The following is a 13,504-nucleotide window of genomic DNA, read 5'->3' on the forward strand; positions in this document are numbered from 1 at the left end:
GGAAAGAGTTGCTTGCACCTGGTTTGCGGAAGTTGACCGCAAGCGTTGTTTTGTAAGTTGCACGCTCACGCCTTCCCATATGAGACGGACGGCTTGCCAGCTCAAGCTCACTGACGTTGCTTGTTCAATTCCGCGACTGTAACATACGATGCACCTTTCCGATACCGCGATTTTGAAACTCGTACGTAGACTCGGAAACTTGCTCGGCTTAAGGTTTTATTTACATCGAAAAGGCCCGTCGCAAGGTGGTAGCCTGTCCCCATTGTTTTAACGAGTCTAGTAGGGCCTTTTGTGTAGCGAGTTGTTCGTTCAAGCAAGGTCCGATCGCGAGTTGCTACCGCATTTTCGGAAATTACGACCTCTAAACTGTCCCGACTACATCCATTTGCGAAACTAACGCAGATTCTCGGTAGCGTGCCCTCTCTTCTGACGGCAAATGCCTGCTAAAGCATTCTGACATGTCGATGCTTGCGTGGGTTGCAACCGATTGTTGAGCTTTACGATTGGTTGCTCAACTTTCCAAGCGACCGGTTAGTGACTTGTGTGTGATCGATTTTCCGTGTTGACCTGTCAATCGGCCGAAATGCACCGTGCATGCAAAAATGTGTTGTACTGTCGACTGGACGTGTTTTGTGTGTTCAGACGTCTCAGTGCACTCGTTTTTAGCGTTAATTCGTCGGAATGTTACGAAAAAGTACGACTACGAAAGACCCACAATATCAAACTGTCAGCAAAGGTTAGTACCAATGACGCGGTATGTTCGCGATAATTCGAAACTCAGATGACTCGAAATTCCGGTTCGTACGAGCTAACCTTGAAACTTCGGCTTGACTGCTGTTTTTCAGTTTGTCATGAAGCTTTGTGGTACCTGCAGCTCTTGGTAAAAATTTCTGTTGCTTCAAACATGTATGTGTCCCAGGAACAGAGAAATGTTTTAAATGTAGCTGAATTCACTAGGCGTGCATGGTTGGAATGTGCCACCACTTTGCATTTGGATTTCCTTGTATTGAGACTGATGCTGCTGGCTCAGACTGCTTTCTTGCAAATAAAATGACCAAAGGGCTCCCCATTTTTTATTAGACATGACCACATTAGCAGATGGGAGCCAAGCAAAGCATGGTTGGTGTTATTTCTAGTCTTTAATTTGAAGTGTTGTCGTAATCATAAAGTTCAGCTAAATGAAAGCGGACAACAAAGCAACTTGCCGCCACAGGAATACAAGCCGGCAACCTCTGTGTAGCGCGTGCAGTGTGCTATCAACTGTGCTACTTCAGCGGCCATTTTGCTGTAGACTTTTTTCTTTGGTATTTATGTGTCCGATATTAAGTTGCAACTGAGTTCATATAAATTGATATCTGGCATGTGATGTTATGGACACAGCCTCTTAACTCTTTGTGGTCCAAAACTATTACCCAATTTGTGCACCGCAAGAGAAAAACAAACAACTGTCCAAGAAGGACTCATCGAATGTTTATTTTTGCTGTTGATATTGTGCGCAAGTCTTTCAGTGATATTTGGGGAGCGTGTGGTGTCCAACAACAGACCACTGCGGCCGTGTTGCGTTGTAGGGAGGGGCCCGATAGCGGACCGCGAAAGGTTAATGTACTGACACAACAACATAAATGCTATGATGACATCAATGCAGCACATTTACTCATGCAGTTAGCCTGCTTCACTGCCATAAAAATGTGCCCAAAAAAATTATTGGCCTCTGTGCTTGAATATTCAACGGTGGAACCTGCATGGAATGTACTGATAACATCCCTGTGATGTCACGAGCCTAGTTTCCATTTATGTGGGACCTGAATCATGATGGCTTCAGTCATGTATATGTGAGCCATCCTATGTGGCTGCAGTGAAAAATGGTAGGGTGCCAATCACTGGTCAATTGCCATCTCAGTTGCTTTTGGACTCAATCTAAGTATGTCTTGCCTTACACTTGAGTAACTCGTAACAAAATATCTGATTTCAGTGTTAAGTCAATAAGGATAGCATTAAAAAAACCATGTCACAGAAAATCCGGTGTCATTGGCAACGTCTGTGAGCAAAAAGTCTCAATGGGTACAAAAATAAAAATTTGGGTTTGAACTCGAATTGAACCCAGGCCTCCTGCATCTGAGTGAAACGTTCTACCACAGAGCCATGCTGGTGCTCGAAACTGCCTCGGAAAAAGACCATATACAGGCGTCATGTTGTGTAAGGAGTTGTGTTAACGGATATAATATTGCACGGTGGAAGCATGGAATTGCATTAGGAATCACACCATGCGGGTTGAGTAACAAGTGGTTGGTTTAAAACTGGCCACACATTACAAAAGGCTCAGCCAAAATTCATCACCACCAGCCACAGCATCAACGAAGCACACAGGTGCACATATAGCCTTACAGACACGTAGTGGGTACTTCACAAAATGGTGGATTACGGCGTAGTGGGTGCTTCGCAACTGCAAGATGTTCTTTTCCTCACAGCTTGGTTGAGGTGTCCACCGAGAAACAAAGCACAGCAAGGGAATGAGAAAACAATGCGAATGTTGCCTGGTAATGCAACAGCGTTCCAGTCCTGAAAGCGAAGCTTAAGCATCCTCAAAGTTTTAAGCGAAACTTCTATGAGTTACAGATTTAGGTGGTGGCGGCATCGTTCGCGACAAACCCAGCGCTGACAAGGGTACACAAATGCAGCCCTTGAAGATGTGCCAGTCGCATGCCTATTTGTATGCGCCATTTTCCAATAACATGCTCTCTCGATCGTGGGCATGTTAGCGATCAGCTCTTTCTGATATGGAAAAGTGATATTTTGTCAAGGTCACTTTTAATTCCACATTTCATTGTTGCCTTTCATTGTTTCACGCATGGCCATCATTGCTGCCGGTAGAAACATAAGTGTTGCGCTGCTTAGCACGTGGGTAAAGATTTGGTTCCCAACCTGGAGGAAGAAAAAAGTTAGGAGGGAGCAATGCGATAGAAAGAAAGAAAAATAGTAGGCCAGGCACGCACACACAAAGCTTCGCTTGTCCCGTCTTCCCGATAGGGAAGAGCTCTTAATTTTTGTGTTTAGACAATTGAGTACATAGAGAAATGCATCTAAAGCAAAGGTTCACTGGTGAAAATAACTTTCAAAATATGTCACATGTCTTGAAGTACTTCTTTTTGCAAGCGTCAATAATGTGTGTGATATTGAACAAAAAGCTGAACAAGTTGGAAAGTAGACGGCTATGCGTATACTGTCAATTTCATGTCACCATAGGGCAAGTTTAACGCTTGCATGTCAATTTGCAATGTTGTATTAGTTGCAGTGATGCTTTATATGACTAGGCCAGTTGTCACTCCGTTATGAGTAACCCTGTGAATGGAAAATGCCTAGCGCAGGTATGTTGCACATTAACTGGGGAAGCCCCACTTTTCGCCACTGGTCCACTGGAAATAAAGAAGTCGTCTGCGGGCAAAAACGTACATGCCACATAAATTGGGCAAAACCCTTCACTCACCACTGGTCCACTAAAAATAAAGAAGGGAACACACGGGCAGCAAATACCGGTTAAGATTGTGCATGAAACGCCAAGCACGTGCTGCAAGCCAGGCAAGATTACACATGTTGAGGCAGAAAGGTGCATGCTCCTCAAATGGAAAGGTTTAATATGCTACATTCAAAAGGGACTTTCTGTAGCTATCATCAAAATTCTCTGTCATCTCCGTGCCCTGTGCTACACAGCTTCGCTGATAATCCGCCTTCACGAAGTGGAATGGCTCACGAATTTCTTTTTTTCTAAAGTGCGGTTGCGCGCTTTTCAGAGAGTATGCTAGACGTGAAATGATGGGGCAGTTCTCGTACGTGGCATTTCTATATCCCCTTGAGACGCGAATTATGGTTGATCGTCTGAAAATGTGTCAAATTCACACAACATAATTCCAAGGAACTTGATATTACATCCCAGGAAAGAAAATGAGGTGATGTGTTGTTTTGTGCGAGTTTCAATAATTAATTATAATTTTTCATTTTTGCATAAAAGAATCAAACGTTAGGCTCAAAATGCATTCCCAGTTTGTTTTTTTGGTTGTGTTCCTTTCGAGCAAAGAAAAATAGTACTCTTGACGTTGGTCCTGGAGCGCGGCATGTCAAACAATCGTCGAACATGGTAGTGTCTCCAGCAAAGTGATCCTCTGCAGCAATACACAGCACAATGAAGTTAAATGAGCGCTATTTGTCCACCCAGGAAGCCTGTACAAATGTGCACACTGCATTTCGAGCCATTTGAATAAACACTCGGTGTGCTATACGCCTCCATAGTTGATGTGTGCAATTGTGTACAAAGAGGATATATATATATATATATATATATATATATATATATATATATATATATATATATATATATATATATATATATATATATATATATATATATATACCCTCTGTTTCAAGAATAAAAACAGTTGTTAGCTGTGCATGTTGTCTATTATTTTCTTCTGTTGGATTTTTCACGCTGCTCCCTTAGTGTAGGATGATTTAGAGTTTAGAGCACACCGTGTCTTCTTGTACAGTTATGCTGCCATAAGTGGCACATTTGCATTTGTAAAACTTACGAGTCAGACGCTTGGTAGTGAAACACATATTCGTTATATTCACCTCGCCCGGCATGGTCACTTAGCAGCTATGATTGCACTGCTGAGCACAAGGATACGGGTTCAGTTCCTGAACACAGTGACTGCGTTTTGATTGGGGCGAAATGTAGGAACACCCATGCACTTAGATTCAAGGGAGCATTAAAGAATCCTGGGTGATTAGAACCAATATGGAGTCTTCTGGAACCTCATAACTATCGTGGTTTTTGGCACTTGAAAGTGTAGAATTGAATTCTTTTTTTATATTCATCCCATAGTTGTTAAATTATTAAAGGTAATTGGAAACCACCCCTCTTGTTTATTGTTATAGTAAAGAAAAAAATGTTGTAATTGAGCAACTGTATTTGACATATCACAGGAAAATGTCTGTTACTTTAGAAAAACTAGTTTGAAGCAGATCACACTGGTGTTGGTGTACCATTAGTTTGGTACACTAGTAGATCTCATTGTCATTGGAACATTGACAGTAGCAGTGAAGAATTTCAGTGTGCGCATATTTCCTTTAACCAAACATAGCTGTCCCTTCTATTTTCACTGTTCAGTACTTTAAGCTCGATCACTGAAGTAATTGCTAGGCTCCCCAATGGGCATTAAAGATGGCCGACCACTGCCACTTGTCACTGGTGGCTCTCAAATCTATTCACTCCGTGCGCACTGAAATATATTGCTCACTTAAGGGACCCTTGCAGTATTTGTATAACTTTGCTATACACCATGGGGGGGGGGCACACACATTGTAAACGTGACTAATTGTGAAAGAAAATTGTGAGAGTGAACCCTTGGTAGCCCAATGAATAGCCAAAACCAACTGTCCTTGGGGCACACATATGGCTGTTATAGCAACCAGATAGTTGGATTATTATGGCCATTAGATTATGGAATAACCTGCCAGATAACATCGCTTAATTGTCCAACCCCGACACATTCCATCACCAACTGATAGCACATTTTACTCAATTCATCGATTAGCACCGCTGGATTTGTATATAGTATGTGTTATGTACTACATTATGCATAACAAGTTCATATTTTATGTACTATGTAGAGTTCATTTTCTTGTTTTTCGTCATTTTTATTTTATATCCATGTTGGGATTGTAGTGCCCTCCTTACACAATGCCCAATGGACCTGTAAGATATTTCATATAAATAACGGGGGTAAGTCATTTGCAAGCCATTGCAAGTGCCAAGTGAATAAAAGGACCCTCGTGGTAGCGTTTGCACCAATAAACTCTTTTTGTACAATGGAAAGTTGGGAGAGTTGGTCTTGACTCTTGACATAAAAAGCATGTCATCGTGTAATTTCTGTTCTGTGTCATCTTTCTTGGACCTTTTTTTCTGCATGAACTCGATAGTGACTCTTCATGATTCTGCACGGAGACCGCTAGTGACTTGTTGCGTTCTAGCCGTCCATTGTTCATTTCGCTGTTGCCTGTGGACTATTCAATTAAGGTTGATCACTTCATTTTATTTTCTTGCAGATTATGACATCGTCGCCATCACAACCATTTGGATATGGCCAACCTACTGGAAGCTCGCTCAGTAAGTTGTTCCCCCAGTGTCACTCCTTAAGTTCTCGGGGTGTCCTTAAATTTAGCCAAAGCAGGTTTTTCATTGTCATGTTCATATTGAGCAATGCTCTTTAGAGGTGTTGCTCAGCGTTCTCCTTCATGAGGACGACATGTGCTGTGGAAGGCAGGCACCTGAACAATCAAGGCAAAGCTTGTGATTTGAGTTCAATGAACAGTGACTGAACATTTTCATGTCTCATTTACGTGCCATGTTCATTCTTGTGTCTTGTTTGAACCCATGAACTTTGGCAAGTGGAAAGGTGTGCTTGTGTGTGGTTTCTGGGTTAATGGTGTTAAGATATGTCGCTACCCTTTGAAAGTACCATTTTTTTTTCTGAAGAAGTGAATTTTCATATTTGACATTCTAAAAATGTACGGACATTCATAATTTTGGTGCATAGAAAAGTACGTCTCCATCTGGTTCTGTTCAAAAGTTATGGTCTTTTCTGTGATTGCCCTCAAACCAAAGATGACATGTTTGAGAAACTTAATTCCTCTTTTTCTTGAAACCTGATTTCAGTTGTTTTACGTTGCGCAAAAGGTCGTAACTTTTGAACGAATCGATATTTTCTAATTAAACTTTCCATGCTTCTTGCTAAGACATTAACTTGTGCAATAAACTACATAATTGAAAACGATGAATAAGTTTTGATGTTACAAGATTTCATTTGAAATGCTACCTCCTTAGATGACACAATTTTTCGTTGTAACTGCGGAGCTGTGTAAGCAGCCGGTCGTAATCTGTCCAACGTGAACAGAAACCCTCAGGCGGGTATGTGCCACAGGAATTGGGCAAGCCCTACTACCAAGTAGAGTAGGCGTGAACTTTAAAAGGAAACAAACGCGTGAAAGAGAGAGCGAGAAAGAAAGAGAAAAACAGATAAATAAAGGGAATAAAGATATAGACAGAGAGAGAGATAAAAACTGACACAAAAAAGGCAGAAAAAGCAGAGACAGAAAGAGAAAGAAAGAGGAGAAACAAAGAGAGTGAAAGAAACAGAGAGAAAAGGGAAGGGATAGAAAGAGAGAGGAGGAAGAAAGATAGAAAGAGAAAGAAATGGATAGCGAGACAAAAAGAAGAAATAGAAAGAAACAGATACAAAAAAAGAGATGCAAGAAACGGAGAGAAAGAGAAGAAAGAATCAGAAAAATAAGGAGAAACATGGAAGGCCGCTCAGCTCCATTCTTCCTTCAGGCATGGCACTACTAGCAAAGCAAAGCTGCCATAATTACTTAGGTTACATTATGTTTTATATTCATGCCAGCACAAAGATCCTAGTTCATTGCACAGCCTACGTTCACAGCTATAGCACTACCAAACCATTTCATTTTCGTGTGATAGGATTGGTAGTTATGACTGTTGGCATGGGGGGAGTATATTTTTGGAAATGTTGCTAATTGTGTTTTAATTAGTGTTAAGCTTCTTTACTTAGCAGATTTGAGTGTTTTTAAACTGTCCTTCCTAAGTTAGACACAAAGTAATCGACCTTGGATTAAAATCTAAAAAGATTTCTAGAAAGGTGATAACATACCTTAACTGTATACCATAAAATGCTTAACGACTCGACCAAGATAAGTGTGGACCTTTTTTTTTTTTTTTTAGCCAGATTCTGTGGACAGGTGGCTTTCTTGAGAGGACTATCTGTGGAAATTGTCATAATTTCTTGCTTTTATTAATTAATTTGGGCAGTATTATCTGATAAGGTGCATAGCATCTAGATGTGTGTCCAGTTTTCCACAGATCTGGTGAACATTTAATTTGGTTTATCCCCTGATAAAATAAATTTGTGCAATTCCTTGTGTTCCTCTCAAAAGCATATGATGAAATCTAATCTGCCATGCCATGTGTACATCTCACTTCTGCTCAGAAATCTTATCATAAGTGCTAGCTTGTCTTAACATGTACTCAATTTCAGCAGCGTATCTTTTTTGTTCTTGTCTTCAGGTTCTGTTTTTAGAATCGTTGAGCCCTATGAGAACAGTCTTCTCTAGAATTTATCTGTCATATCAGTGAATGAGCAGCGCTGACAAAAGTCAAGGGTGTTTGAAGATAAGATGGAGGCATAAGCTTTGCTAGCATGGGTTATACTGCTGTGTCATGAGCAGCAGGAAACCATAGCCTACATCGTTTGTAAAAGTTGTAGTTAATTCATCTCTCTAGTGCTCAACCATGAAGCTCAAATTTTCAGGTTAGTAAACAAGCTTAACAGCAAGCCTAGCAGCTATTGTGATCAATTCAAAGCACTCACCAAGTGCAGCTCAACTTCACTCAGAGAAAGGAAGATTTGTTGTCATGTTTAGTGTGACAAACAGTGTCAAGGTTTCTTTTCTTCCTTTTCGATATTAAGGGTGGAGCTATGTATACATGTTTTCAATTATTGCATGCATTTTATGTTATCCATTTCTATTTATTTGCCTTCCTACTATCGTGTGTGTAATTCTACTTGCTAGCTCTTTGCAAGTGTTGCTTTTGCTTGATATCCTATGTTAGCTGTCATTTCTTCCTCTGTGTGCTTTCTGCTGAGTCACTGTCACTGCATATTTAGTGCATGATAAATGCACCCAAACCCTCTGTGTTGCTTAGAATACATGTCCCACTCGGTGGCATCTAGTTTCTACAGAGAATCGGTTGCACAGGAATCGCGTTCCTTGAATGCTGGGGAGTCATTGTCAGTTTGCAGAAGACCCATGACATGTGTGAAAGTCTGCAATACAACCTGCCACAGTTGTCTAGTGGTCATGGTGCTTGATGCTGACCAAAAGGTCGCAGGATTGAATCCTGCCCACGGCGGCCACATTTCGATGGAGGCAAAATGCTAGTGGCCCATGTGCTTAGATTTAGGTGCACGTTAAAGAACCCCAGATGGTCAAAATATCTGGAGCCCTCCACTACAGCGTCTCTCATAACCATGTCTTGATTTTGGGACGTAAAACTCCAACAATTATTATTGCTATAAGTCTGGAATACTGAAACAAACATTTGAATGGCCATACTTTTTACAAGAAGTCGAAAGCAAAACAGTTCGGACCAGAGCTGGGGAACGCCATCTTGTACACATTCTATGATAGAACGTTCGTCCTAGCCGCACACGATTGGTCAAGGCTGACGTAAACGTCATCTACAGGGGACATATGTGCAAGGCTCAACTAATCGCGTGCAGTGAAGATGAGCATTCTCATTACCGAAAGCATACAAGATTGTACGCTTGAGATTCTGCACTTCTGGAAAACTGTGGTCATGTAATGGCTGGCTGCAACTGCGCATGTGATGGCTTTTAGTTTGCTCCAGGCCCTCTGGGTGGCAGCACCTACATTCGCCCCTCACTGTCGGCTTACTCTCATTGAGGATTTTCTGCATGAAGACTCTCTTGTATATTTAATAATCCTGAGATGACTTAGAGACTGGTTACTGTGGGCACTTAAAGCTGTTACGTCAGTATTGTGTTCACCAGATGGCAGCACTGTCCGTATTTCCATGTGTCACTTCCTCTGCGCGCTGCTTTTTGCCCATTATGCGTCCGTCTGCGCGCTGTTTTTTGCCCATTATGTGTCACTTCCTGCAAACTCTCGCACTGCTTGTCGCTGTGTTGGCTTGTCTATGCCCTGCCCTGCTTCTCATCTATCGTGTTGAGTGTTCAAGTGGCCAACTGTGTGGCTAACTCCATTCCTCCACCCCCCCCCCCCTCTCTCTCTTGCCCTCTGCTTTCATAGTTCCAGCACTTTAGGATGCATGCTGCTCTGTTCAAGCTGTGGCCAGTGGGCACTGTTCTTGGCGCACAGTGGCTGCGTTCCAGTACTCACCGTAGATGGCTGAACAGATGGCTAATTGGGCAGCAGCCAATCTTCATGCGTTATTCTTATTCTGACGAAGCTGGTAAAAGAGGCAGCTTCGTAAAGACAACATCGAAATCAAAAATGATGCAGGCCACTTTGCTGTCCATACAAGATGGCTGAACAGAAGGCCTTGAAGCTTGCCAAGAAGGTTGTCTGCTCTCAGGAAGACACAGTCGTGCTTTCTGGTGCACATGGTGTAAGCTGTATTGCGTTTTTCATGGGTGGTGACATGAAAGATGAAACAAACTATTTTAATGTCTACGCATTCTGTAGTGATGGCAGGTGTTGGGTAATGTTGCCATAAGTTGGTTGAAGGATGGAATTACAGAAAACGCTTACTCACTGTCTGACGATTCCCCAGTAGGAGTGTTTCTGCTTCTATTTTATGTGCTTTTCTTGGCTTTGTCTTGTTGACGTGAGGTGGCGCAACATTGCATAGACAGCAGACATGTTCCACTACATGGGCAACTCAGGTTCGATGCCGTCTTTGTAGCTGTCGATGCTGTCTTCATAGAATGTCCTTGATGCTGGCAAGAACTGGAACACACCCATTGCCGACCGCCATCTTGTTTTCGTGGCCTCGTCTGCAGTTGGTCAAGTCACTCAACCTCTCCCCCACTCATCTGCTCCCTTCTTACTCTCTTCCACCTCTCCCCACTTTTGCGCAGTCCCCTTCTTCCCGTCGGTCTCCCAGCAGCAGCAACCGGGGGTGCTGCCTGGTGGCGGGGGTTCCCGGGGGGCGCCCTTTCCGGACATGTTTGGCGCCGACAAGGCGACCAGCTCGTCATCCTTTGGGGACCTTGGCCTGCGGGGCACACTCGGGGGTGCACTCTCTCAGTTCCCACCGTCGGTGGCGAGGCCTCCCCCGACGAGTCTGTCGGGTTTCCCGCCCGCATCCCTGCCGCCACCACAGCAGGCATCACCAAACAGGTTGGTGTGCATGGGGCTGGCGGTGGTGGAAAATACTCATGTGCCTAGACTTGCCTGTCGGTTTTTGCCTGTCGGTCGCATTTCGTTTGTGTTCAGCGGTGTATCAGTGTCTAGCAGTGCTCTAAACAAGACAGGAGGCGGGAAGTAGTGAGAAGTTGTCAAGCAAGGAATGCTGGTTGTGCTGGTCTCTTAGCTGCTCAAGGGACACCGGGCACAGTTCGCACCATAGTGCAGTGAACACATGAACATTTTTTTGCACTTTTTACACAACAGTGAGCCTGCCAGCCGAATCATACAAATAACTAAAGTAACACAACATATAACACACTAGAATGCCAACATAGGGCGCACACAGTGTACCGCGATTGCAGCGTCGTCAACGTTTTACTCACCATGAAAGTCCATGGGAACGAGCCACAGAATCACCCCCACAGACCTCCCCGTGTGAGACGACCATCATCAAGCAGCATCAAGCCCCAAAGAACGTGAGCGCTCTTCCTCGTGGGCCTGTGTAACCTGGCCATCGTGAGTGGCGCTACCGGGAGAACACAGCGCCATTCCTCGCATGGTGGCAAGTACGCTAGCTACGCTGCCATTAGTGCTTTGCGGTGCAGCTGACTTGCAGGATGTGCGGGTGCCATGAGGCAAAAGTAACTTTACAGGGGGTGCGAGCACTCCTACACAATGGAGTCAACATTTCGACAAGACATTCCTTGGTTGACAACTTCCAATTACTGGTGCGCTAGGAGTTTAGTTTTATGATGGTGTCGTGGAAACCACTGAACTGGGCCATTGTCAGTACCATGCATGGCTCGGCAGCTGCGTTATTTCGATCATCTGGGGGGGACAGAGGACGGTGCTAAAAAGAATGGTTTCTCTTCCTGCTGTCCTATAGTACGTCAACCCTTTCCTCTATTTCCGATTATTTGTCATTTGCGGGGTCATCTGCATTGGCATCATGCTGTCTCTGTGCTGCTGCGGTCTCTTGCAGCCGGACTATGCTGACAATCGGGTCGAGAGCGTTGCCCGGACAGCGGCAAGTTGGTCCCGACATCAACCGGTTAGTTGGATTGGGAGCACCGCCCAGGACAGGGTGAGTCCTCAGTGGAAAGCCCCTGCTCCTTCTGGCCTGCACATTTGTTGTTTGCTTTGTTGCTTGTTTTTGTCTTACCCAGTATATTGCTAGACAATGGCCTCGCTTTCTTCTTCCACAGGTACACGGACCAGAGTTCATTATGGAGGTAAGACAGTAATGACAATAATATTTATTACTCATGTTTATGCCTGCCATGGTGGCTTAATGGCAATGGTGTTTCATTGCCAAGCATGAAAGACTGGTTTGATTCCTGGCCACAGCAGCTGCATATCTGTGGTACTGAAGTGAGAAAAAGATTTAGGTGTGCATTAAGGAGCACCAAGGAGTATTAAGGTGCACTAAGGTGGTCAAGGTAATTAGGAGTCGCTCACTACAGCGTACCTCACAATCGTGTTGTGGTTTTGGCACTTAATGCCCTACAATTTAGTTAGGTTACATGTGTTAGCATCACAGTTTCTCACCAAATATAATGTATAATGGACGTGTACTTATAATGTCTAGAATAACAAATGTATTTGCGTGTCAGGTGTGAAAATAGGAGAATGAAGCAATTGCTAATCTAGCAGTAACCTTTCCAGTATGTTTTTATCTGCCTATCACTTTGTTGCCACATTTAAGACTAGTCGGGTCCGTAATGTTGCTCATCAAGTGACAAATGTTCCATATGATAGCACGAGTTCAGCTTCTGTAAGTTTACGCCGTCTTCAGCGTTGTTGCATATCCAAGTGACTGCAGCGCAGTCCAGTTGATACTGTAGAGCAATAATGTCGGCAAGGCTAACCGTGCGTTCTTTCTTTGCAACAGGAACAATGTCCCAGCATCGGGGGGTGGCATATCAAGCTTCGGCATGTCGCACAGTTCTCGTAACTTCCCTTCATCACAGTCACTCATGGGGAACAGTCTTCAGAGCCAGCTGTTCAACTCTAATCCAGGTACTTGTCACTGATTGATTGGCGGAGTGATGTGTTTGTGACCTATTACTAATTGTAAGCAATTGTGACCTTTTACTAATTAGAAGTAATTGTGACCTATTACTTGACGCTGATATGTTCAGTCATTGACTTGCTGGTTCATGGTCAGCTCTAATCACGTTATCTACCACTGAACTGTCAGTTGATTGGTTGATTGATTGAGTGAGTGAGTGAGTGAGTGAGTGAGTGAGTGAGTGAGTGAGTGAGTGAGTGAGTGAGTGAGTGAGTGAGTGAGTGAGTGAGTGAGTGAGTGAGTTAGTGGCTGATGTGTCTTAAGATTTAATTCAGCCGTGTGCATTGATTGATAAACTTAACTGATTCAGTCTTTAACTGGCTGATTAATGGTCTGCTGTTAATTAAGGTATCCATCGCTTAACTGTCATTGATTTATCAATTGATCGAGTGATTGGTTGATTGGCTTATTAACTTAGTGCGTCAATTCTAATTCAGAAGTGTGCATTGGTTGGTTGACTAATCCATTCAG

General features: G+C 43.4%; 1 protein-coding gene across 1 annotated transcript in view; it reads left to right on the forward strand.

The window, feature by feature from the left end:
* The window catches only part of LOC119401457 (CCR4-NOT transcription complex subunit 2), a 36,792-nt gene that overhangs the window by 740 nt on the left and 22,548 nt on the right, over positions 1-13,504 (forward strand). Inside the window, exons 2-6 of the mRNA XM_037668282.2 lie at positions 6,100-6,160; positions 10,692-10,953; positions 11,945-12,046; positions 12,168-12,194; positions 12,854-12,981. Of these exons, the coding sequence (XP_037524210.1) occupies positions 6,103-6,160; positions 10,692-10,953; positions 11,945-12,046; positions 12,168-12,194; positions 12,854-12,981 (577 nt within the window). The 5' untranslated portion in view covers positions 6,100-6,102. The remainder of the gene's footprint in view (positions 1-6,099; positions 6,161-10,691; positions 10,954-11,944; positions 12,047-12,167; positions 12,195-12,853; positions 12,982-13,504) is intronic.

This window comes from Rhipicephalus sanguineus, chromosome 8 (assembly GCF_013339695.2).
Source record: "Rhipicephalus sanguineus isolate Rsan-2018 chromosome 8, BIME_Rsan_1.4, whole genome shotgun sequence".
Classification (NCBI taxonomy): Eukaryota; Metazoa; Arthropoda; class Arachnida; order Ixodida; family Ixodidae; genus Rhipicephalus; species Rhipicephalus sanguineus.